At 36.0% G+C, this 23695-nt stretch overlaps 1 protein-coding gene and 3 long non-coding RNA genes across 4 annotated transcripts; 1 reads left to right on the top strand and 3 right to left on the bottom strand.

The window, feature by feature from the left end:
* The first annotated feature begins 2849 nt into the window (after positions 1-2849).
* Positions 2850-3770, top strand: LOC108781673 (uncharacterized). Its single transcript, XM_018549724.1, has 3 exons — positions 2850-2920; positions 3042-3119; positions 3327-3770. The coding sequence occupies exons 1-3, from the start codon at positions 2853-2855 to the stop codon at positions 3577-3579; spliced, it is 399 nt and encodes a 132-aa protein (XP_018405226.1). The 5' UTR covers positions 2850-2852; the 3' UTR covers positions 3580-3770.
* Positions 3771-16811: 13041 nt separating this feature from the next.
* On the bottom strand, positions 16812-18259 carry LOC108781669 (uncharacterized). The gene is made up of 5 exons (XR_001940957.1): positions 18167-18259; positions 17941-18020; positions 17756-17853; positions 17356-17627; positions 16812-17044 (listed from the first exon to the last, which is right to left on the bottom strand). It is a non-coding gene; the product is annotated as an uncharacterized LOC108781669 (long non-coding RNA).
* Positions 18260-20263: 2004 nt separating this feature from the next.
* On the bottom strand, positions 20264-21294 carry LOC108781670 (uncharacterized). Its single transcript, XR_001940958.1, has 3 exons — positions 21183-21294; positions 20525-21038; positions 20264-20389 (listed from the first exon to the last, which is right to left on the bottom strand). It is a non-coding gene; the product is annotated as an uncharacterized LOC108781670 (long non-coding RNA).
* A 1686-nt stretch (positions 21295-22980) lies between these two features.
* LOC108781675 (uncharacterized) lies at positions 22981-23586 on the bottom strand. The gene is made up of 3 exons (XR_001940962.1): positions 23513-23586; positions 23095-23440; positions 22981-23024 (listed from the first exon to the last, which is right to left on the bottom strand). It is a non-coding gene; the product is annotated as an uncharacterized LOC108781675 (long non-coding RNA).
* Positions 23587-23695: the final 109 nt, after the last annotated feature.

Raw genomic sequence — 23695 nt, forward strand, 5'->3', positions numbered from 1 at the left:
AAAAAAAAAAAAATACGGGTCTCTTTTTTTTGCATCTTTTACAATTCTGGGGGGCGGCCGCGTAAATTTTTTTTGGGCCACTCTAATATATATATATATATAAATAATATATATATATATGTATATTTGTTGTAAATTCTGTAATAAATCGTGTTTGTTTATTTTTTTTACTTTATTTTATTTTACTTCGTTTTTGATCACCGATCCAACGCGAATCCTCCTCCTGCCGACATGCATATACGACGAGCTAGTCGAATATCAAGAACATCAACAACTAAGATTACCATAATCTTGGATAAGTTATTTATTTTTTTTTAACTATAAGTTAAGGGCTACCGTTCGGTTATTACGGATCACAGATTGCAATATGATCATGACTTTCAATGGGAAGATGTTAAAATTTTAGATGAAGAACCTAATTATAGAAAGCGAATAATTTCTAAGATGCTAAACATTAAAAAGCAGAAAAATAGTCTTAATTTACATACGGACACTGAAGGTCTTCACGATTCATATATATTATTTATTGTACCAATATTTATTATTTTTTACTTATTATTTCTTTTTGCATAATATATTGTATAATATATTGCTGCGTCTAAATAAAATTTTTAAATAAGATCTCTTAATTTATTCTAACAATAGTATTAGGATTGCCATTCATTATCCGATGTAGCAAGTTTTATTTATGAGGAACAGATTACAAAGATCGTAATTCTGCATGTACGGAATTGCAGATAGAAACGAAGAAAACTTATAATTGCAGGTGGAGCAAGGACGAATAGAGGTGGCGACTATCTATCTGGGCGGCGGAATTTGTGGTGTTCTAGGAGCGTCGCTTCTGTAATAAATCGTGTTCGTTTATTTTATTTTACTTTATTTTATTTTACTCCGTTCTTGATCACCGATCCGACGCGAATACTCCTCCTGCCGAACCTTGTTGTACGACACGCATATACGACGAGCTAGTCCAATATCAGGAGGAACCATTAGAGTAATCTTGGGTATGTGGTCTCAGGATATTTTGAACGAATTGACTGTTGTGAGTTTGAAGGAGGTCGCTCGACAGGTGGGCAAATCCACGGCGGGAACGAAGGCGGAGTTGATGTCCCGAATATTGTCCGTTGAGGAGGATGCTTGGCGAGGCGCGGTTGGACGTCTGACGGATGATAACTCGTTGCAGGGCTTGACATCGCCAAAATCAACTATGCGGATGACGGAGCAACGAGCGCGGCCAAACGAGGAGGCGGCGATTTCGCATGTGGCTCCGTCGGAATTGATGAAGAGAGAGCTCGAGATACTGAAGCGCGAGAAGGCGCTTTTGGAAAGAGAACTGAGTCTTACCCGTCGGGAGTTGGGTAAGACTCTTTATTGGCCATCCATCGGTCCCTTTCATTTTTATTCCTACAGGTAAGTTACTTTTTTTTTTTAACAATAAGTTAAAGGCGCTTAAAAAGCCCGAATTTAAATGTAAATTGTCAATTATTGTTTATCGTCAACTTTTGTATTACGTCAGTTAATTATTTATTTGATGATTAAAATTTCTTCTTTCAATAAAGTAAGTGAAAACAGGAGCATCTTTACATATAGGGCATTCCATGCCAAGTGGGCCACCCATTTTGCGAAGTTTCTTCATTTCTCATAGAAATGAACAAAGAAAAGCAGAATAGTAATTGGTACATATTAAATTAAATATACAATTTAGATAAATATTTTAATAGCTTAATTATTTTTTATTATCTTTATATTATTAACTTTTAAATATAAACACAAAATATTATTATTGTAGCAAGAACTTAGGAAAATTTCGTGAAATCTACAGGAAAAAGACATTAAAAATGTAAAAAAAAAAAACGTCAAGTATATTATTATTGTAACAAGAACTTAGCACAAATTCGTGAAATCTATACTGGAAAAAGACACTAAAAATGTAAAAAAATGCGTCAAGTATATTAATGCCATAAAAAAGAAGTGAAATTAAAATAATATACATATAAGAAACCAAATTTAATGCCATAAAAAATAAGTGAAATCAAAATAATATTTCAAGTATCTTTATTAAAGTGCTCCTACAGAACACGTATCTGCATCTTGAAGGCGTCCTTTTTACGACCTTTGGGTATCCTTTAGAAATGTAATGTATTGGATAATTATAATAAACTTTATAAAAAATACATTTTATTTAATGTGTATAAAGTATAACAACACATTAAAATGAGAAAACGAAATGTAATAGATAGCCTAATAAGAGGCGCAGAAATTGAAAAGGTATTTTTACCTCGATAACAAATAGAAAATCATAGAGACAATCGAAAATGAGATCTTGCTCATTTGTAATATATTTGTGCTCTAAAAAGTAAGTGATATCCGAAAAAATTATATCATAAAAATGAAAAGTTCAAGCCATGTTCAAAAAAGAATACTCAAAACACCTTTTTATCTAATAATAATATATTATATTACTATGAAAAGTAACTGATATATTATTAATTAAAGGTGCTAGTACAAAGTGAACATACATAAAGTGTATGTAGCTTTCGGCCGATTTTCGATATATTACAATAATAATATATTGTTATTTTTCTGTTTCAGCACTGACGAAATAACAACTGTCACTGCCAATAACACTGCCAGTCTTATTGACATCACTCCTAGTAATGGAAATCGACGGAAAATGTGAGTAACAAAAAAATAAAAATTCCCAACCACCAAGATTGTACGGCTTGCCTAAAATACACAAACCGAACGTCCCTCTCAGACCGATTGTCAGTTCCATAAAAGATCCCCGACATACGACATCTCACGATTCCTAGCCCGCGAATTACAACCCCTGATAGGAAGGACGAAGTTACATGTTACCAACTCGATGGACTTCATACGGAAAATCCAAAAAATCCGTCTACACCCTGAAGATATATTGGTAAGCTTCGACGTACTAAGAGTCACTCTTCACAAATGTCCCAATAAAAGACACTCTAGATATTATAAAAACCTCTCATAAAGCCCCAAATAAAATCATCCCTTTCTTTTTTCTGTTTCAGCACTGACGAAATAACAACTGTCAATAACACTGCCAGTCTTATTGTCATCACTCCCAGTAATGGAAATCGACGGAAAATGTAAGTAACAAAAAAATAAAAATTGTGTGTGTGTGCGCGTGCGCGTGTGTGCGCGCGCGCGCGCATTTATTATTATTGTTTATTATATAAATAATAATTTAACACTAAACGTACCATGACCCGGTCAAATAACCGGTTGTAAACTTTTGAACTACCACCAAGATTGTACGGCCTGCCTAAAATACACAAACCGAACGTCCCTCTCAGACCGATTGTCAGTTCCATAAGATCCCCGACATACGACATCTCACGATTCCTAGCCCGCGAATTACAACTCCTGATAGGAAGGACGAAGTTACATGTTACCAACTCGATGGACTTCATACGGAAAATCCAAAAAATCCGTCTACACCCTGAAGATATATTGGTAAGCTTCGACGTACTAAGAGTCACTCTTCACAAATGTCCCAATAAAAGACACTGTAGATATTATAAAAACCTTTCATATAGCCCCAAATAAAATCATCCCTTTAATAGAGTACTGTCTAACTACCACTTATTTCTCCTATAATGACCAATTCTATGAACAGACATCCGGAGCGGCCACGGGTTCCCCTATTTTTCCCGTAGTAGCGAACATCTTCATGGAACACTTCGGAGAAGAGGCCCTCCGAAAGGCGACTAGCAAGCCAGAAATTTGGTTCCGATACGTAGACGACACATTTGTAATCTGAAGACACGGAAAAGATGAATTCGACAAGTTCTTAAACTTTCTCAATAACCAACAAGGTCTACCCAGTACAACCAAAGCAACATTGAAACCTGCCAATTCCATACCACCAAGATTGTACGGCCTGCCTAAAATACACAAACCGAACGTCCCTCTCAGACCGATTGTCAGTTCCATAAGATCCCTGACATACGACATCCTATCAATTTTATATATATTATATATTTCACAAAATAAAAACTTCGTTTTTATTTTTCAGAAATTCCAGTCGTCGGGAATGTGTCATCCTGTTCCATCGCGATCGAAAGCTGTCGACTAATGTTTACGGATCCAATATATTATGCGTGCTTCTAAATGGTGATATCATAATTAAAAAGGTAAACCTTTACAAAAGGGGACCACCCTCCGATGACCTTGACCTTGACATATGCTGTCAAGGTCATAACCCTGAGTAACCTCCAACAGGTTTTAGCCGTCGCTCGTCCTTCGTTAAAAAGTTATTAACAATCATAGTTTTAAAATATACGTTTCATTTCTGCTATATACGTATGATATCAAGTACTATTCTACACCTTTCCCTGTTCAGAAACGTTAAACTTTCCACGCGAAGTAACCTTCACCTCCCCCCCCTGCACAGGGGCACACGACTTCTACGATTGTACTGTTGCTATGATAGTACTGTCGGGGCACACCTCTGTGACGGTGTGGGTGCGGGGGGGTGGCCAAAGGCCACCTCCTTGCACCCGCCCGTGTGTGTGTGTGTGTGTGCGCGCGCGCGCGTTTATTATTATTGTTTATTATATAAATAATAATTTAACACTAAACGTACCATGACCCGGTCAAATAACCGGTTGTAAACTTTTGAACTACCACCAAGATTGTACGGCCTGCCTAAAATACACAAACCGAACGTCCCTCTCAGACCGATTGTCAGTTCCATAAGATCCCCGACATACGACATCTCACGATTCCTAGCCCGCGAATTACAACTCCTGATAGGAAGGACGAAGTTACATGTTACCAACTCGATGGACTTCATACGGAAAATCCAAAAAATCCGTCTACACCCTGAAGATATATTGGTAAGCTTCGACGTACTAAGAGTCACTCTTCACAAATGTCCCAATAAAAGACACTGTAGATATTATAAAAACCTTTCATATAGCCCCAAATAAAATCATCCCTTTAATAGAGTACTGTCTAACTACCACTTATTTCTCCTATAATGACCAATTCTATGAACAGACATCCGGAGCGGCCACGGGTTCCCCTATTTTTCCCGTAGTAGCGAACATCTTCATGGAACACTTCGGAGAAGAGGCCCTCCGAAAAGCGACTAGCAAGCCGAAACTCGATACACGATATATATAATATTTGAAATATAAGTAGATATTTTATCTGTGACGGTGTGGGTGCGGGGGGGTGGCCAAAGGCCACCTCCTTGCACCCGCCCGTGTGTGTGTGTGTGTGTGCGCGCGCGCGCGTTTATTATTATTGTTTATTATATAAATAATAATTTAACACTAAACGTACCATGACCCGGTCAAATAACCGGTTGTAAACTTTTGAACTACCACCAAGATTGTACGGCCTGCCTAAAATACACAAACCGAACGTCCCTCTCAGACCGATTGTCAGTTCCATAAGATCCCCGACATACGACATCTCACGATTCCTAGCCCGCGAATTACAACTCCTGATAGGAAGGACGAAGTTACATGTTACCAACTCGATGGACTTCATACGGAAAATCCAAAAAATCCGTCTACACCCTGAAGATATATTGGTAAGCTTCGACGTACTAAGAGTCACTCTTCACAAATGTCCCAATAAAAGACACTGTAGATATTATAAAAACCTTTCATATAGCCCCAAATAAAATCATCCCTTTAATAGAGTACTGTCTAACTACCACTTATTTCTCCTATAATGACCAATTCTATGAACAGACATCCGGAGCGGCCACGGGTTCCCCTATTTTTCCTGTAGTAGCGAACATCTTCATGGAACACTTCGGAGAAGAGGCCCTCCGAAAGGCGACTAGCAAGCCGAAACTCGATACACGATATATATAATATTTGAAATATAAGTAGATATTTTATGCTTATCTTTTTTTACTGGTTTCAGATGCTATTAAAATGTATGATAAAAAGGCAACGTCTATAAAGGAGATGGAGTCTGTTATCGCCATATGGCTTAGTAAAGCATCTGAAAGGTTAAAAAAAAAAGATAATATTAATAAGTGATCTCTCTCACCTCTATGGTTAATCTATTATACTTACTACCTATTACAAGTTGTCATATACATATATAGTAATGTGCATTAGATTTACTACTTTGATGGAAAAAAATCATTATAAAAATATTAAATATTATTTTACAGATTTATGCAGAATTAAAATAATGAAATTACATTGAAAGTCGGTCAATTAATACATATGTAGATTGTAGCGATTTATTTCCACTAGAGCTTATACTGTGATATGCTGAAATTATTATATTTAGAAAACTGTTTTGTTTTATTCACTGTATTAAAGGACGTGTAATTTTTTAAATTTCTTATTTTAATAATTATATAATTATTATTTTTAGTAGTATAAAAAATATTATAAACACATACCTGTTGTAAGCTATTATATGTATATGCGTGTGCATTATGTTTACTAGTCAACATATAAAACATGTTGAAATGATTATTTAGAAACTTTTTTATTTTATTGAACGTTAAAAATGTCATGTATTAATCAATATAATAAGAAATATACATGTTGTGTTATTACCTTAATTAGTATTTCTTTAAATCTTTTTTTCTATTAAATTTAAAAACAGCCTTGTAGGATGCAAAAGCTATACCATATACGAGTTAACACATTAAACTTTTCAGAAATAATAAATTATTTTTTGTGTTTAAAAATATAATTTATATTACAATAAATAAAATAAATCTTAACCTACAATCCTAACCTACATTCTCGTATTAAATTTCCGTAAAAGAAACCATAGAATATTCCTTGTAATAATAAAAATTATGCATAGAATATTCTAAGTATATGCTATGAAAACAATCTTGAGGAATGCTATTAGAATATTTACGATAGTGTACTTTTGAAAACATAAGAATATTCTTAGAATATCTATCTTCTTAAAAGGAGTTTCTAGGAATATTCAAATCTTCCTAGTGGAGAATCGGAAAATATTCCACGAATAAGTATGTGCTGGCTGGGTATGTTATTAGGTAATCAAATTTTATCATTGCCCTCCTGGAGTACAATGCATAGATACTTGAGTAATGTGAACTTTGATTGTGGATTTGATAAAGAATTTTTCGAAGCTTTTAAAAAAAAGTTACAAAATTTACCAGAAGCTGCTCGTCATGGAATTCTTTTATTTGATGAAATGTCAATCAGACAAAGTATTACACTGTTAATAGTATAACTTTAACGTTTGAAGGTCTTTCAAATACAAAAAATGATAGTACTCTAAACGATTTAGCAGATCACGCTCTTGTTTTTATGTTCAACTCGTTACAAGTAGATTGTTATCAGCCTGTAGCTATGTTTGCTAGCAAAAATGCTACTCCTTGCCACATTAGCTCTATGCGCAATCATCAAAATTGAAAATGCGGGTGGATTTGTTGATGATTTAACGTGCGATGGAGAAAGTAATAACAGAAGAATGTGAACTGAATTTGGAATTAGTGATAAACTTAATGTTTTAAAATCAAATACAAGTATGAAACACATTTTTGCGAGTGATCAAAATGCAACCAACGTTTCATTGAATGATCATAATAGTACAGAAGATTTGCGATGCAATGAAACTGTCTGAATGATTCACATTTTATTGCTAAACATAATATTGAAAGCTAGAATAATAATGAAAACGAAAAAAATTCTTTCATTATTTTAAGAATCCTGTAAATGATAATCGAAAGGTTTACGTTTATTTTCTGATGTTCCGCACCTCATCAAATGTATTAGAAATATTGTTAGATCAGGACTTATGGGTGTGTATTGAAAAATATATAATAGTATTAATGTACACAAAAATATGATTACCTTAGGGCTGCGCACAAAGGGCCGGAGTGCACGCTGCCGTTAAGGGTCGGTGACTTCTTCTTCTTCTTTTATTGGCCCTGCAGCCCTAACGGGCTGGTACTGAGCCACTGAGGTCCTCGGAAAATGCAAACAAAAACTAATTTCGGTATACAAGGCACCGGTAGCCTCAAAACCGGGCAGATATGCAAAGATGATGCAATAACGGTCAAATATGGCGCGTCCCCCCAGACACTGGATGCCTGTGGCTACGGCACCCGTACAATGTTCTTCGCACCGCACGGCCACGCGCCCAGAGAGTGAGACTCTCGATATCAGAAATGCAATGCACAGTCGAAGTCGGCAACACTTTTCAAAAATATTGGTCGAGGCGCAATATATCTCGAGACGGGGCGAAACACGTCCTTCCCGCTTGAGTGTCCTCACGAGACTTAGGGGTCGGTGATCCTGAGCCTGGGGGCGACGCCGACCTTTGACTATATAATACGGACTGCTAGCAACAACTTCAGACTGGATGTCGAGATGTGTCGCGCCCCCATCGACCAATGGAGGAATGCGTGAACTAATTTCACAATTCACAATTGACGTGCTCAGGGTCCCAAGGCTTCTAAACGTAATTTGTGTAATGCATATGCACACCTTTGATGCACACGTGCAAATTCGGTAATATTTTATTGTGTAAAACTTGTCGAAATGGTTGCATATTGCTTCGTCAAAGGCTGCACTTCAAGCAAATATAAAAGGAAATCCATGAAACATAAATGTATTGTGCTTTACATGTTGCGTCTCTCTGATAACGTTTCTCAATTATCATTGAATCCCAGTGATTCGCCTTGCTTATCATTTGTTGTACTCTAATCATTTGAAAAGAATCAGATGAATTAAAAAATTAAACATGACAGATGTGCAATATTTCAATACTGCTTTCATGATAATTTTTTCATAAATTCTATTTCAATAGTGTTACGCTAACATGCTATTTTAAAATTTCGATTCAATTCTTCTTTCGACAGATCCAAATTTAGCACTTCAAAGTACTTAAAAATGTTGTTTCCTTTTGCATTAAAAATTATTCAAAATTTGCAAACTATACAGTGTTATTAGTTTGTATTGTGTAATATACTATTTATATTATTATATATTAAAATTCTATTTCATTCACAACATTTTTTAAAAATTTATATAATATAACCTATATTTTTATTACTATTAATCTTTGTATATTTCACATTTTACCTCTTATTTATTTAAAATAAGATTAAATAATCTTGTTTTTATATTTTTTCTTTTATGTTTATTTTTAAATTTTAATATTCATTTACATATGTTTTATATAAACATTAAATTAAGAATTTTTAGATTAATATTCATTGTTTACACAATAATAACGTATAATACACAGTATACATTACAAATTTAGTAAAAACTAAACTAATTCCTACGTGTTAAACTTAAAATATAAGTATCTTATAATAGATACAACTTAAAGTACATTTGAATTTGCTGCGCTTTTGGTCGATGGGGCGGGGCTTAACATCGGAGATGTTGTTCTCTTTCTATTGCATGGGTTAGCTACCAGTCTGAAGTTGCTGCTAGCAGTTCATATTATATAGTCAAAGGGGGCGACAATAGTCGCTCCCGGCGGCGGCGCATCCCTCGGTGGGAGGAGGGAGAGTGCGAGACCGGGGCGGGAACTCCGGTTCCGCGTGATACTCCCCCATTGGGTGGTTGGGCGAGGGGTTGGTATCTCCCCTCATTCGTCGGAGGATGAAGTCCCTAGGGACTTGAAGTGGTGAGGGCGTCTGGCGCCCTCAGGCCTGCGGGCGCGCTGGAGGTTATGCTGCACGCGGTTCCCAAGGCGCCTCCGTTGGGCAAGAGGGAAAGACACTGGCATGGGTTTTAGTGGGTATTCCCGTCCTAATTAGGACGGGTGAGCCCCACATAACCCGGCTGGGTTTCCATAACTGGTCGGGTATGCGTAAATGCATTTCCCCTGCCTTACAAAAAACAAACAAAAAAAAAAGGGACTGCGCACAATTGTAGGAATACGTTCTTTACAGATAAAAGGAAGCATTGTAAGTTGGAAATACTACAAAAAGTTGTATGAACCATAGTAGTCTTTAGATCTGCTTATAAAATAACAATTAACCATATACAGCAGTCACACACTCAGAAAATGCGTGTTTATCTCTTGCTACATAAGTAAATAAATTTAATTTCTAATTTTTAATCAACAGTTTCATAATATCTGACTTTCTCTGAAATAAAATTAATATATTTCAAAGAGCGCATAATGTTTATATTTTTTAGATATTCAGTAATACTGTAGCAGACACTTTCACAATGTTCAAAAAAGTTTCGGTAATTATGCACTATAGGGCACCCACCTCCGATGACCTTGAGCTTGACATATGTTGTCAAGATCATGATTCTGAGCAACTTTTCCTTAAGGAAAATATTTCAATAATAATTTTCTGAAAGATAATTCCGGTTACAGCATATTTCTTATATTATTATGTAATGCTTCTGAAATACACGTCCGCGCGCGATTCTGCTACTCGGCCGCGGATTCCGACTTGCACTACTACTTGATAGCACGTGGTGGAAGTAGTTGCCGATAGCTATAGCTACGACACTAGTCCAGTCATTACGTACATTTAAATAATGAATAATTGGAACAGCAATTTTTCTTTTTGAGGGTGTTGGGGGGGGTCAAGAAAAGCTTAACTCTAAGTTTTAGATCCGCGAAAATGCTTCTGCGCCGCGTATCGTTATGACCAACTCGCCGCTAACGCGCTGGCGCCGACTCTCTACTTTGCGGCGCTCTACAAGGCGCAATTTTTATCGAAACGAAACGAATAAAAAAGGAAATTGTTTGTTATTTAATTGTCTACAACTTTGTATTACATCACTTTTCCATTTTTGGCCAAAAATTGCAAGTAAAAAGCAAAAAACTACATAAAGTACTTGTTTTTTTTCATTTATCGTTCGATATATCGAAAACTATCGATCGTACGCGAAAATTTTGTAAGAAAAAGTTGTAAAGCGTAAAAAAATCTTTAAAATGAGCCCTCAGTGGACTTTCTAGATTCATTAGGAGCCGAGTTATCGAATAAAAACCATTTTTTCACGTTTTGGACCACAGCAAAAGAAGTAAGCGGAGATAGAGGTCTAAAACTTAGAGTTAAGCTTTTCTTGACCCCCCCAACACCCTCGAAAAGAAAAATTGCTGTTCCAATTATTCATTTCTTCATCGGTTTTTTCGTACATAATGACTGGACTACACACCGTGCTCGACCAGAGTCGGGCGGTACAAGATAAATAAAAAAATATATATATATATAACAAATATTAAAATCTTTTTAAGACCGTAAATGATAAACAACAACAAGAAGAAGGAAGCCAATGACACATAGTGGTTTGAAATAACGAAAACATGGCAAAAACTAAAAAATTAAAAATTCGAAAATCGGTGTTATTTTATTATAAGTCGAAAGCTGAATATATATTTCCATTATAGTTTATACAAAATTATTTATTTTACCTTTGGCCACGTATAATTTAAAATTGAAATTTGTTAAAATTTTTTAAATTACATTTTTAAGGCAATTTGTTTGTGTTATTTGATGGGATTGGAAAATGATATTAATCAGGCTAGTATCTTGAAGGGTAAGTAATAAAATAAATATGATATAAATTTTTTATGTTCGGACCGTAAGTAACATTAAAAAAAATAAAATAGAATTTGTTAATATTTTTAGACTTTCAGTTTGCTTCCCAGCACTTCCCAGTAGATTTTTTTTTAAAAGGGAAAAATCAAACTTTAATAACAAATAAGAAAACTTTGCCACTTTTACCACTTCGGGAAATATTCCATTTTTTGTAGGTTGTGCCATCTATATTACTGACTAAACCATATGATTTTTGTTTAACAATTATACTTTTTTCCTCTTTTAGATTCAAAAATTCTTTTCCAAGATTAAAAAAGCATGAATATGTCTCTATGGGATATAATTTATGCTGAGAGAGACACATAAACGAAAAAAAACATTATTCGCGCTAATGTGAAATTTAATTTTTTTAATTTTTTAAATATGGTATCATGCGCCATGCACCATGCGCCCTCTGTCGATCATATAAAAAATTAAAAAAAATTTTATAAATAAAAAAAATATTTTATCAGAAGAAACTTCTCTTCAGACGAAAACTAATATTACGCAATATTATAATTATAATAATATCATATTAATATGTATTATTACACAATTTATAAAAATAAAACAAATAAAGGACTCTTTCTTTAAAAACATTATAAACATGGAAATGGCATTGTAAGAGTCAAACGAAAAGTAAATTAACAAACAATTAATACATATATTCTAAAATGAACTTATAAAATTTACATAAATGTAACGATTAAAAAACAGATGTTAATTACATTACTAGTTTCGACCACCAAATCTGGTCCTCTTCAGATGAAACACTTTACGTTGAAATGTACATAATTATGGAATAAATCGCGACGCTGACAGTCTTCAGCCTTGACGCATACATACTTACTCAAACATCAAAAATTGTTAATCAAATGAATTCGTGATACTACTGCGGTAGTAAGTATGTATACGTCAAGGCTGAAGACTGTCAGCGTCGCGATTTATATGGGGGTATTACATACGCAGTATATGAAATTCACACACAATTATAATAAGCACTGTGATCCAGCTTCGACCGTAAATGGCTTTCTTCTTCTAGTTTATTATTGTTTATCAATTGTACGGTCTTAAAAATATTCTAATATTTGGGAAACTAAAAAATTTAAACCTTTTTATCTAATAATAATGTATTACCACGGAAAGTAACTGATTTACTATTAATTATAAAGGTACCAGTTCAAAGTACATAAAATGTATGTAACAACAGGAGACGCGGTAGTGTCTCCGGCCATGTTCAAAAACTTATGTAATTATCGGCCGATTTTCGAATCGCCTCTGTCTTCCGCTGTCCCCCTTACCTCATCGCGCGCGATCCAAATGCCGCACGACGCTCAAGCGACATTTACTCTCAGCGCTGAGTATCAACGCATCCCTCCTCGCCCTGTGAGTAAAAGTGAACGGCATGGTTCATGAAACGTTGGCATTAATAATGAAGAAAGACACGGCGATAACCCGTAAACCTTCTGATATAATTATGCTCATTTCCCTTAAACAGTCAGTAAATTATAAAAAGTGATAAAAATCACTTGTAATTGAAAATAAACTACGCATGTGCACAATGAGTAAAAGCACTTCAGGAGATTTTTATTACTTCTTATGATAATAATTCACTGACCACGGAGGGGAGAGATAAAGATAGCTTCATCTAATTTACAATTGTTTTAAAGCAATCTCATCATTTCATTTTATTCAAATTATCTGTATTGACAAATAGCATGTAATAAAATTAATGTATTATTTCCTGCTTCTAACATTATGATTTAATACGGCTAAATATTCTGGAGCATTAAAACTATATCACTGTAGTTGATATGACATGTGTAGTTTATTTTCAATTACAAGTGATTTTTATCACTTTTTATAATTTACTGACTGTTTAAGGGAAATAAGCATAATTATATCAGAAGGTTTACGGGTTATCGCCGTGTCTTTCTTCATTATTAATACCAACGTTTCGTGAACCATGCCGTTCATTTTACTCACAGGGCGAGGGATGCGTTGATACAGGTTCAGATATCATAAATCAATCACGAAGCTGCATCTTAAGACATTACTTGTGATGGTTTTAAAATAAAAACAGACTTACCAGCATTTATAATGGTCGCGTTCAGCAGACTCAACTATTGCGAAGCGGTGAGTGTTCGCTGTTATCAGAAGAAAGATCCAAAAGAAAGTCGGCAACACTTTTAAAAATATTAAATTAAAAGCACCCGAACCGAAACGCGTCCACCTCGGTCGAGTGGTTATTCGGAGCTTGTTAATGGACGAGTTCAAGATGGCAAAGCGACTAGGTACGCTTGCCGAGCAATCGAATATAATTGGTTGGATCTATAAGAAATAATCAATTACACGAAGAAAAGGATTTCTTAAAATTTACCCTGAAAATATAGTAATTATGGTACAATACAATAAATTTAAAGATTTTTACCATGCATTTCAGTAAAATTAATCATACTTATTTTATATTTTATTGTTTTATTAATGAATATGAGAGATTTACATAAAAATTCTTCGAAATATAATGTTTTCCCACAATTACCATATTTTCAGGGTAAATTTTAAGATATAATTCTTTCCGTGTACGTTTAATCGCTTGGCAAGCGTACCTAGTCGCTTTGCCGTCTTGAACTCGCCCAATGGCTCCTGCCTCCCCTAAAATATGTGGAGGCAATACATCAGCCAGATTCACTTAATGCCGCTAAAATGGCGTTGCCCGAACGGACACCGGCGTCTGAATCTACGACGTCGTCACGCCGAAATTATCCGCGAACGAACGAAATGAGCACAATTCGCGGACACGCACCATGGTCCTGTGTAAATAATTACAAAAAGTAATTGTAAGTCAAAGTCGGCAACACTTTTAAAAATATTAAATTAGAAGCACCCGATCCGAAACGCGTCCGTCTAGGTTGATCGGAACTTGTTAATGGGCGAGTTCAAGATGGCAAAGCGGCTAGGTACGCTTACCAAGCGATCGAATATGATTGGTTGGATCTATAAGAAATAATCAATTACGTTTAATCGCTCGGCAAGCGTACCTAGCCGCTTTGCCGTCTTGAACTCGCCCAATGGCTCCTGCCTCCCCTAAAATATGTGGAGGCAATACAGCCAGATTCACTTAATGCAAACGTAAAGGAATGATGCAATGCCGTGAAAATGGCGTTGCCCGATCCGAAACGCGTCCGCCTCTGTCGAGTGGTTATTCGGAACTTGTTAATGGGCGAGTTCAAGATGGCAAAGCGACTAGGTACGCTTGCCGAGCGATCGAATATGATTGGTTGGATCTATAAGAAATAATCAATTCTATGCGCGATTATGCGCAGAAAAACGAACAAATTTTTGAAAAAATTGATTTCACAAGAAAAGAAATATTGAAATAAGTGTTATTTGTCTGGCTTTGCACATTTTTATTTTCTTTGTTTTCGTTCAAATAATTATATTATATTTTATTTTTTATTCTAATATGTGTAATACTATAATAAATCATAAGTATAATAATAAGTCAATAACGTTGATAAGTTGAAAAAATTTGAAAGTTTCTGAAACTTTCAGTGGCAATTTTTTAATACATTTCTATGAAAATGATTTTGCTAGATAAAACACTTTGTTTGTATATTTTATTTTAATTTTAATATATTAATTAAACTTTACTGAACTAAGGTTGATAACGTTAATAATTATTTTCAATATTTAGAAAATGTGATACTCATACTGTTAGTAAAACCTACAAAGTATTAAGTAATAGGAGGTAGTAGAGTTTTGTTTATTGCCACATATCTTAATTTTGTTTTTAATATACATCGACACGATCAATGTTTCTTAAGTTTAGATTTGCGCATTTATGTAAAGGTTTACAAAATTATAACATTACTAACATTTAAGTATGACAGAAGTAAAATTATAACATTCAAGTGGTTGAGAATAAAATTACTGTGATTATGAGGTGCCAAATAATAATTCCAAATATGTATTTTGTATGGATAAAATATAATATATACAAAAAAATTCTATAAGTTTGCAGTTTATTCCTTTTATTTCTTTACTACAGTTTTTGTATAATATACAAATATATTACGATTATTGCTTGATTATATACATATTATTTTACGTTCACATTTTATAAAACAGTTTCATTTCTAATTTCTATAAGTACAACGATATACATACAATTAATAATGAACATTTATGCTAATCAAATGAGCGGTAGCTGAATATCGAGAGCATATTCGTTCTTTTTTCCGTATGAAAAAGCAAATATTACTGACACGGAAATATTACTAGTAATTACATAGCAATATTACAGGATATCACAGAAAGTATTACAGAATTATTACTTATTACTTATTATAGAAAATATTATAGGATTTATATCATTAAGAATATTACTGATAACTACACAGAATGTCAATAATTATTTCAAACCACTGCCAAAATATATTACTGCCAGTAATATTTAGGATAATAATATTTTTGACAATGGCTCGAAATTATTATTGACGTTCTGTGTATAGTTATTAGTAATATTCTCAATGATATCCTATAATATTTCATGTAATAAGTAATAATCTGTAATACTTTCTGTGATATCCTGTAACATTGCTATGTGATTACCAGTAATATTTCTGTGTCAGTAATATTTGCTTTTTCATAAGGATTTAACATGTAATTCCCGATTGATATCATCATCTCCGTTTCCTACATTTTGTATGTCATTGTTTTCAACAAATATCGGAATATCATCAATTATATCATTTCTCATTATACATAAATTGTGCAATACGCAATACGCCATTACATAATTAGGAATAAGTTCAGTTCGTCTTACATGAAGTTTGTCTAGCAATATTCTAAATCGTCCTTTCAGCAGCCCAATTGAACGTTCTACTGCCATTCGAGTCGAAGATAAGCAATAATTAAAATTTTATTGCCTTTCCGTCAATCATTCATTATGTTTAAATGGTACTAACAAGCGCTGTTGAATTTTGTAGGCTGCATCTCCTATTACATGACTGTCATTGGGAAATTTTAAAGGGTAATTAAAAAAAACGTTGTATATTTGAAAGTCGAAATACCCTTTGGTCATGTACAGATCCAGGAAAGCCGACAAAATAATAAATAAATTGTAAATTATGCTTACAAATCACCTGCAATTTTAATAGATTACATTTTATAACCATTTTTAATGATTTTTTTTATATGGACATATACAAGAAATAAAAGAAAATAGTATACCTGTAACTGAATGGAATGAGTACCCTTTCTATTAATATATGTTTCAGGATTGTCGTTTGGTGTATCTATTACAATGTGGGTTCTATCTATTGCTCCAATAACATTTGGAATCCCTCTTTGCCGCTGAAATGTTACAATAGATTGAATTGCCTCGTCTTCTGTTGGCCATGTTATAAATTGCTCTCGAAGACTAACTAGCTTTTATATATGACCAGTCATAGGCTGAATCATCATTTTCTTTGGTGCAGAATATCCCTGAACAAACAAAAAATTAAATTACATATAGTTTGCCAAAAGTGCAATAAGAAAGTTCACTTGTAATTTTTCTAAGTATAACGAATATAATTAATACTAAGATACAAACGCCTTACAATGCTACTAATAATAATTCAATTAATAATACGCCAAATAATAATGATAATTCTACTAATTTAACCTCTCATGCTAACAATCAAATCGTTCCTTATAAACAAATTGCTAATTCTAATTCTTCTAATTCTCCTACTACTAATTCTACTAATTCTATATTTATTAATCACGTCGAGTTTTTAACTCTGAGTACTCACGAAGAATCTTCTCTCTGTTCACCAGACGTCGCCAATTCAGATATCACGCTGGTCGAACCATTTCCTCCTGAATGCTCCAAGGGACAAGCTCCCCTTACAAGAGGCTTGATATTTGAATCTTAAGAGTTAGGCCTGATCCGCAAAAGTTAGAAGCAATAAAGAATTTTCCAATACCAAAAAATCAAAAAAACGTGCGTCAGTTTCTCGGCCTCGCCAGATATTACCGTCGTTTTATTTCAAATTTTTCAAAACTAGCCAGTCCTTTGTCAAACCTGTTAAAGAAAGGAGCAACTTTTAAATGGACGCAAGAAACACAAAATTCATTCGACATTTTACGTAATTTACTCTGCGAAAAACCAATATTGCAATATCCAGATTTTGAACACGATTTTATACTTACAACGGATGCTTCGAATTATGCAATCGCGGGCGTCCTCAGCCAAGGTACAATCGGGCAACATCTTCCAATCGCGTACGCTTCCAGAGTACTAAATGCAGCTGAAAAAAATACGCGACTATTGAAAAAGAATTACTCGCTACAGTGTACTGTGTAAATTATTTTAGACCTTATTTATATGGCCATACCTTCACATTAGTAACGGATCACCAGCCTTTGATATGGTTACATCGCGTTAAAGATTCAACGTCACGTCTCATGAGATCTTCTAAAATTAGAAGAATATAACTATAAAATTGTTTATAAGACTGGAAATTCTAATAATAATGTAGATGCTCTTTCTAGAAATCCTCCTTCTAACTCTAAAATTACTCACTTATTAATACTACCAATCACTAGACAACGCCGTCTTACCACATCTCCTCCTTTCAATCCAGATTCTGATGATGAGATACCCCGGCGACAAAAGCTAATCAACAGCTTAATAGAAGCCGACCCGTAACAAGGTCAATGACTGCAAAAAATTTTCGGGCTGAAGGATATTCTCCTTTCCCTTTTCTTCCCCCTACTTCTACGTCCATACCAGAAGAATCTGTAAGAAATAATAATAACGATTCAAATTTATCAATACAATCATTTGATAATATAGCACGTAATACGGCAAACGCGCACAAAAGTAAAAATCTTCCGCATATACAATTTCAACGAACTAACGATACGCCTACTATTTCAACGCCTAGATATAACTTAAGATCGCGACAACAGCAAACTCTTATCGAAAATTCTCAAGAAGGTTCTCAAGAATCTGATGATCCTTCTGATCACGAATAGAAGCCAGCCATTCGGCGGCAGCAGCCAACTTAATTCCTCCTGAATTAATCGAAAATTAAAATAAAGAATATATTATTCAGATTCCATAATTTGTAGATTTACAAAAATAGCATTAATCCAACGCATATATATTGTACTGGCAACTATCTGCAGACGTTGCATGTAAAAATTCCAATTACAATTCATATAAACGCCATAAACAAACAATGTGAAACCGCATAGCAGGCACGACAAAGAGTCGCTACGCGCTATACGAAACTATGCATAAAAACTGAAGGCGTCGTTTAGCCTTCCTTATAGCGCAATAGAGCAGGCGGATAAGCGCAAGGGATGCAGAGCGGTAACGCGCTCTACGGGGACTGTACCCATTAATGTGCAACCTCCTGAATTTGACCTCTAAGTACTAAAAATTAACAAAAATTACTTAATAGAAAGATCTAGAATACTTTTAGTAAACAAGTTGCGCATTGAGAGATCAATTCCTTTGCCGCTCAGCATCACACCACTTCAGGAAAATAGAAGTTTCGAGAATCAAACAAGATTATGGAAACTGAAATTCATGATGTAATTTCCGGAAAGGACAATCCCCCTTGTCCGCGTGAGGGTCACTCCTTTATCTGTATATAAACTGCGGTTCCTGGAAGGAACGACACTTCTTCGCGTGAATTTTCACTTCGTATTAGATTTGATTTCTCGGTAAATCTTCGTGATATTGTATTAATATTTCTTGTTAAACTCATGCGTAATAGTATTTGACTTTGTTCAATATTAAATTTTAATTATTAATTTATAATCGACTAAAGCTACCTTCTTATATTAAATTTCCGCCGTCGTTCGTTTTGTTATATTAAAAGAATAATTAAAATATACACTGAATATATCAGATTCTAGTCGTCTCTTCAATTTTTTTTTCATTCCTCTTTTCTTTCATACTTTGAGTCTCCTTTTCGGATAAGGGCAGCAAAAGAGTGATCGAGTGCGGGATCAGTGCCGGGAGTGCGGGCGCATTAGTAAAATCGAGTGCCATCATCGAAGTCGCGGCGTGTACCTTTCACCCTTGGCAGCGGCTGACCGCAGCCCTTCCTTTCACTCTCAAGTTCCGTCCCCAGGGAGCACTCTCTAGGTACTACGGGGAAATCCTGTCAACTCGGCCGCCGTGTAGGCCTCTAAATAGGCTCTCTAGCGGTCTTCTTTGAGCGAGGAGCAAGGGGCTTCTGTAGAGACTCCACCACTGCTCATTCCCAGCATCTGTCTCCCCGCGTCGACCTTCGGTGCATCGCCACCCCCGCTCTCGGGCATCTCGCGCCCGATCTCAGAAATAGGGAAGAACGCTGAAATCTAATCATGTTTCAGGGAAAATATCATTGTGCGCAGGGGAGCGGGAAGAGAGCGAGCGCTCCGCGCACTCGTTGGAGAGTACCATACGGCAGGAAAATTTGACCCGCAGGTATTCGTGGACCTACTCACCGTGGTGTTATCGCCTCCTTACCACCCGGTGCCGGGAAATCACGGGGGTTCTATAACCGCCTCCGCGAGTCGCCCCCGGGTTACGAGGACCCGACGTAGGGATCTCGCGGCCGCGATCCACACGCCGCGCACGTTGGCCGCCTCAGTCGCTCCGCGGTCCCGTGGCCGACCCCGAATACGGGAGTTCGCCCTCGTCATCGGGCCGGTCAAGTTCGTTCTAAAAACCGCGGGGTACCTCAAGGTACTATCCCGAAGCTTGCCCTCTTCATACTTTACTCGCGCCCGCGTCCGGTCGCCTCCAGGACGGACGTAACAAGTGGTGACAGCGGTGGGATGCCGCTGAAAAAAGAAACGGTGAGGCATCTTATATAATAAATTTCATCATAAAGAATCAGATAATAAAACTCTCTCAAGACTTTTGAAAAATTAAATAGTATAAAATATAACACGTATTTAAGTTATGTGTAGACTTACGTGTTTGACGTTAAATAAAGCTTCTAGTTCGCGCCGGGAACTTTCGCCGATGTTATTATATTTTTATCGTATAAGCCGCACCACCTGCGTGATAAAAGTTGCGTATAAAAATCACATTAATACATTGTGCTTTCGTTGTATATATAAAATACCATTGACCGAGCGAAAATCGTATAGACTTATTTTGAAACATTACCTGCAAGTTAACAACGGAGAAATTTTTCCCGCGTGCTATTTATGTAGACGCATATTAGCCTTCACGCGACCTATAATAGAGTACGAATATTGCCCGAATACCTTATACCTCCTGCTTCGTAGATACCTTCTGCGTAACAATGAAGATTACGACAGCTTAGATGAACCAATCACTGTTTCCACTGAGTCGCGTCGCTTACCTACCAAGATAATTATTTCCCCGCGACTGCTAACTTTCTCGCTCTCTCTTCTGTCATAGGTGAAAGGGAGAGGGGAACACGTTGGATGCAGCGAGACGAAAAGGGTTGAGGTCATCACCCTAGATTGAAATAAAATATATTCTTTTCATATTTCTTATATTTCTCATTTTTATTATCAACTATATACACATATATACGATTCCTTAATTTTATATTCTCTTTTATTCTTTGTCATAGGAATATTATCATTGTAAATACATTACCTTTATTTTGTATTGACCTTTATTGTTGCCATTTTTTTTCCTCTCTCTTCTCTTCTTCTTCCTCCTCTTTCTCTCCTCTATGTATTATATCGCTGTTATAGACATCTTGCAAAACGAATCTAAAAACCATAGAACGCAGATTAGACTATGCTTATTAAATGTTAACGTATAAAATACAAAATTGAAAAAAAAACATTTTTTTTACAATAATAATACCATAATACCACGCCGGTATAGTATCAATTATTATATGATAAATATAATTATAATATATAGTATATTAATAGCCTGTTGTCGACGAGTAGCTTCTCTCCGACTGTTTAGCGTTTTATCCTCCGGAATGGATGAACAAAGAAATGATTCTCCTTCTCGGGGGGAGGCGAGTTCGCGGTCGCTCGATGATTTGCAAAAAGAATATGAACAGGCTATTAAATCAGCAAGGGCAAGAGAGCAAGAATTAAATGCGCGCGCGGAAACTTTCGGAAATACTATGCGAACCGTCGCAGACGTGTTAGCAAGACTTCAAGGTCCGGATTTCTCGGCGTCCACTCACGTAGGGCCTACTCCGGTTGAAGGGCCACCGCCTCTTAATCTCACGGGAATTTCTACTAGAATGGAAGCGACTTCGAGTCCAATACCGGACGCTACCTTCGCGAACGCCTACTCCGCTTACCCGAAATCATACGTGCGCGATACATTAGAATTAGCGCCAAAGTACGATGGTCACAACATCCCGGTTTGGCAATTTGCGCGTGCCTGTAGGAGGGCAAAAGACTCGATACCACAACTCGACGAAGCGTTGTTAGTTCGAATGCTCAGAAATAAGCTTTCGCATCACGCGTATTTGGCGGTACAGGATGAAGAGTGCACCTTGTTAATAAATTTTTGGATACCTTGAAACGGATATTCGGCCCGGGTAAGAGTTCAAATTATTATCGAGGACAGTTAAGTATTGTGTTCAAAAAACCGAATGAACACATACTCGACTATATCGGACGAATAAAAGACTTACGTACTGCCATAATAGAAGGAGATCAAGTAAATCTCGACCGCACGCTAACGCAATCTGAGATTTCAAGTATTGAAGCGTACGCGCTTGAAGCCTTTTACGAAGATTTTCCTCGTGACTATCGTACCGAGTTGAGGGCCAAGGGGTACGCTAATTTCGCTGACGCCTGCGCAAAAGTAATAATAATACATAAGCGCCTTGAGAGAGAGGAGTCGCGTTACCAGACATCCGCGCGATGAGTTTGCTCCCGGAGGTGCTCAGAGTCCCGCTGGAAACCCTCAGCGCGACGTTTCCTCCGCCATGCCCTGCACTCCAACAAGCAATCCGTCATCTGCGCCTAACGCGTTTGATGACACCAGCAAGGTCTGCACACACTGCAAGAATTACGGGCATTTATATAATGAATGCCGAAAAAGGCAATATCGGAGTAATAATCCGAATCCCCAGAACAATTATAGTAATAACGGTTTTAATAATCATAATAATAGTAATTTTAATAGCAGTAGATTTAATAATAACAATAATATTAATCCAAAAATCAATATCTTCTTCTTGACTCCCAAATTCCAAACGAATCCGATAAATATTTTCCCTATAACAATAATATTAATAATAGTAGCTTACCTGCGCCTCAAAGGCAGGGAAACAGATTCGAGGTCTCGGCCAACGGGACCAACCGAGGCCTGGAGAACGTCCGTCCTGTCCTCCCTCTTGAGTACAGCCCTGAGGACTGTACATACTCCGACCCGATACCCATGACGTACTCGTCGTCATGCTTCGATCCCCCTTATTCAAAGGACCAATAAGTTTCATGCTCGATACCGGGGCACAACCTAATATTATCAAGAAAAATTGCATTAAAGAAAATGTAATCATTAATAACCAAGAAATTTTACAACTTACAGGAATTACTTCAGATGTTGTTAGCACGCTTGGCTTAGTAAAAATTTTCATAGCCTCCGTGTCAGTGACTTTCCATGTCGTCTCGGACAACTTCCCTATCATTCCGCAAGGAATATTAGGCTCAACTTTCTTCATGAAGCAAAATGCGTGCATCAATTATGTCAAAAGCCACATTTCATGGCGTGGCCGCTCTATTCCATTCAAGCAACTGGAATCTGTGAAAATTCCCGCCCGCTCAAGCTCCGGATTTGTAATCCGCATTTCAAATCCTGAAATAAAAACAGGATATCTATACCACGACTCCGAATATACGAGGGTGTATATTCGCTAGAGACTCCCTCGTCACCTGTAAAAATGACAAAGCATACATCAGAATAATAAATACTCTCGACTTCGAAATAGAAGTGTTGATACCCACCATACGACTCATAGAAGTCAGCCAAATTTCTAATGAGTCACCTTCTCTTGCAAAACTAGACGAGAGAATTAAATCTTCGAACTCTAACAAAGATTTGAGCTCACGAATTCAGCAGTCTGCTGACATTTCTACTCGTTCTCATCCAAGTTCGACTGAAATAAAACCAGCAACTGAAATTTCTCA

The sequence above is a fragment of the Cyphomyrmex costatus genome, unplaced genomic scaffold, assembly GCF_001594065.2.
Source record: "Cyphomyrmex costatus isolate MS0001 unplaced genomic scaffold, Ccosl1.0 scaffold868, whole genome shotgun sequence".
Lineage (NCBI taxonomy): Eukaryota > Metazoa > Arthropoda > Insecta > Hymenoptera > Formicidae > Cyphomyrmex > Cyphomyrmex costatus.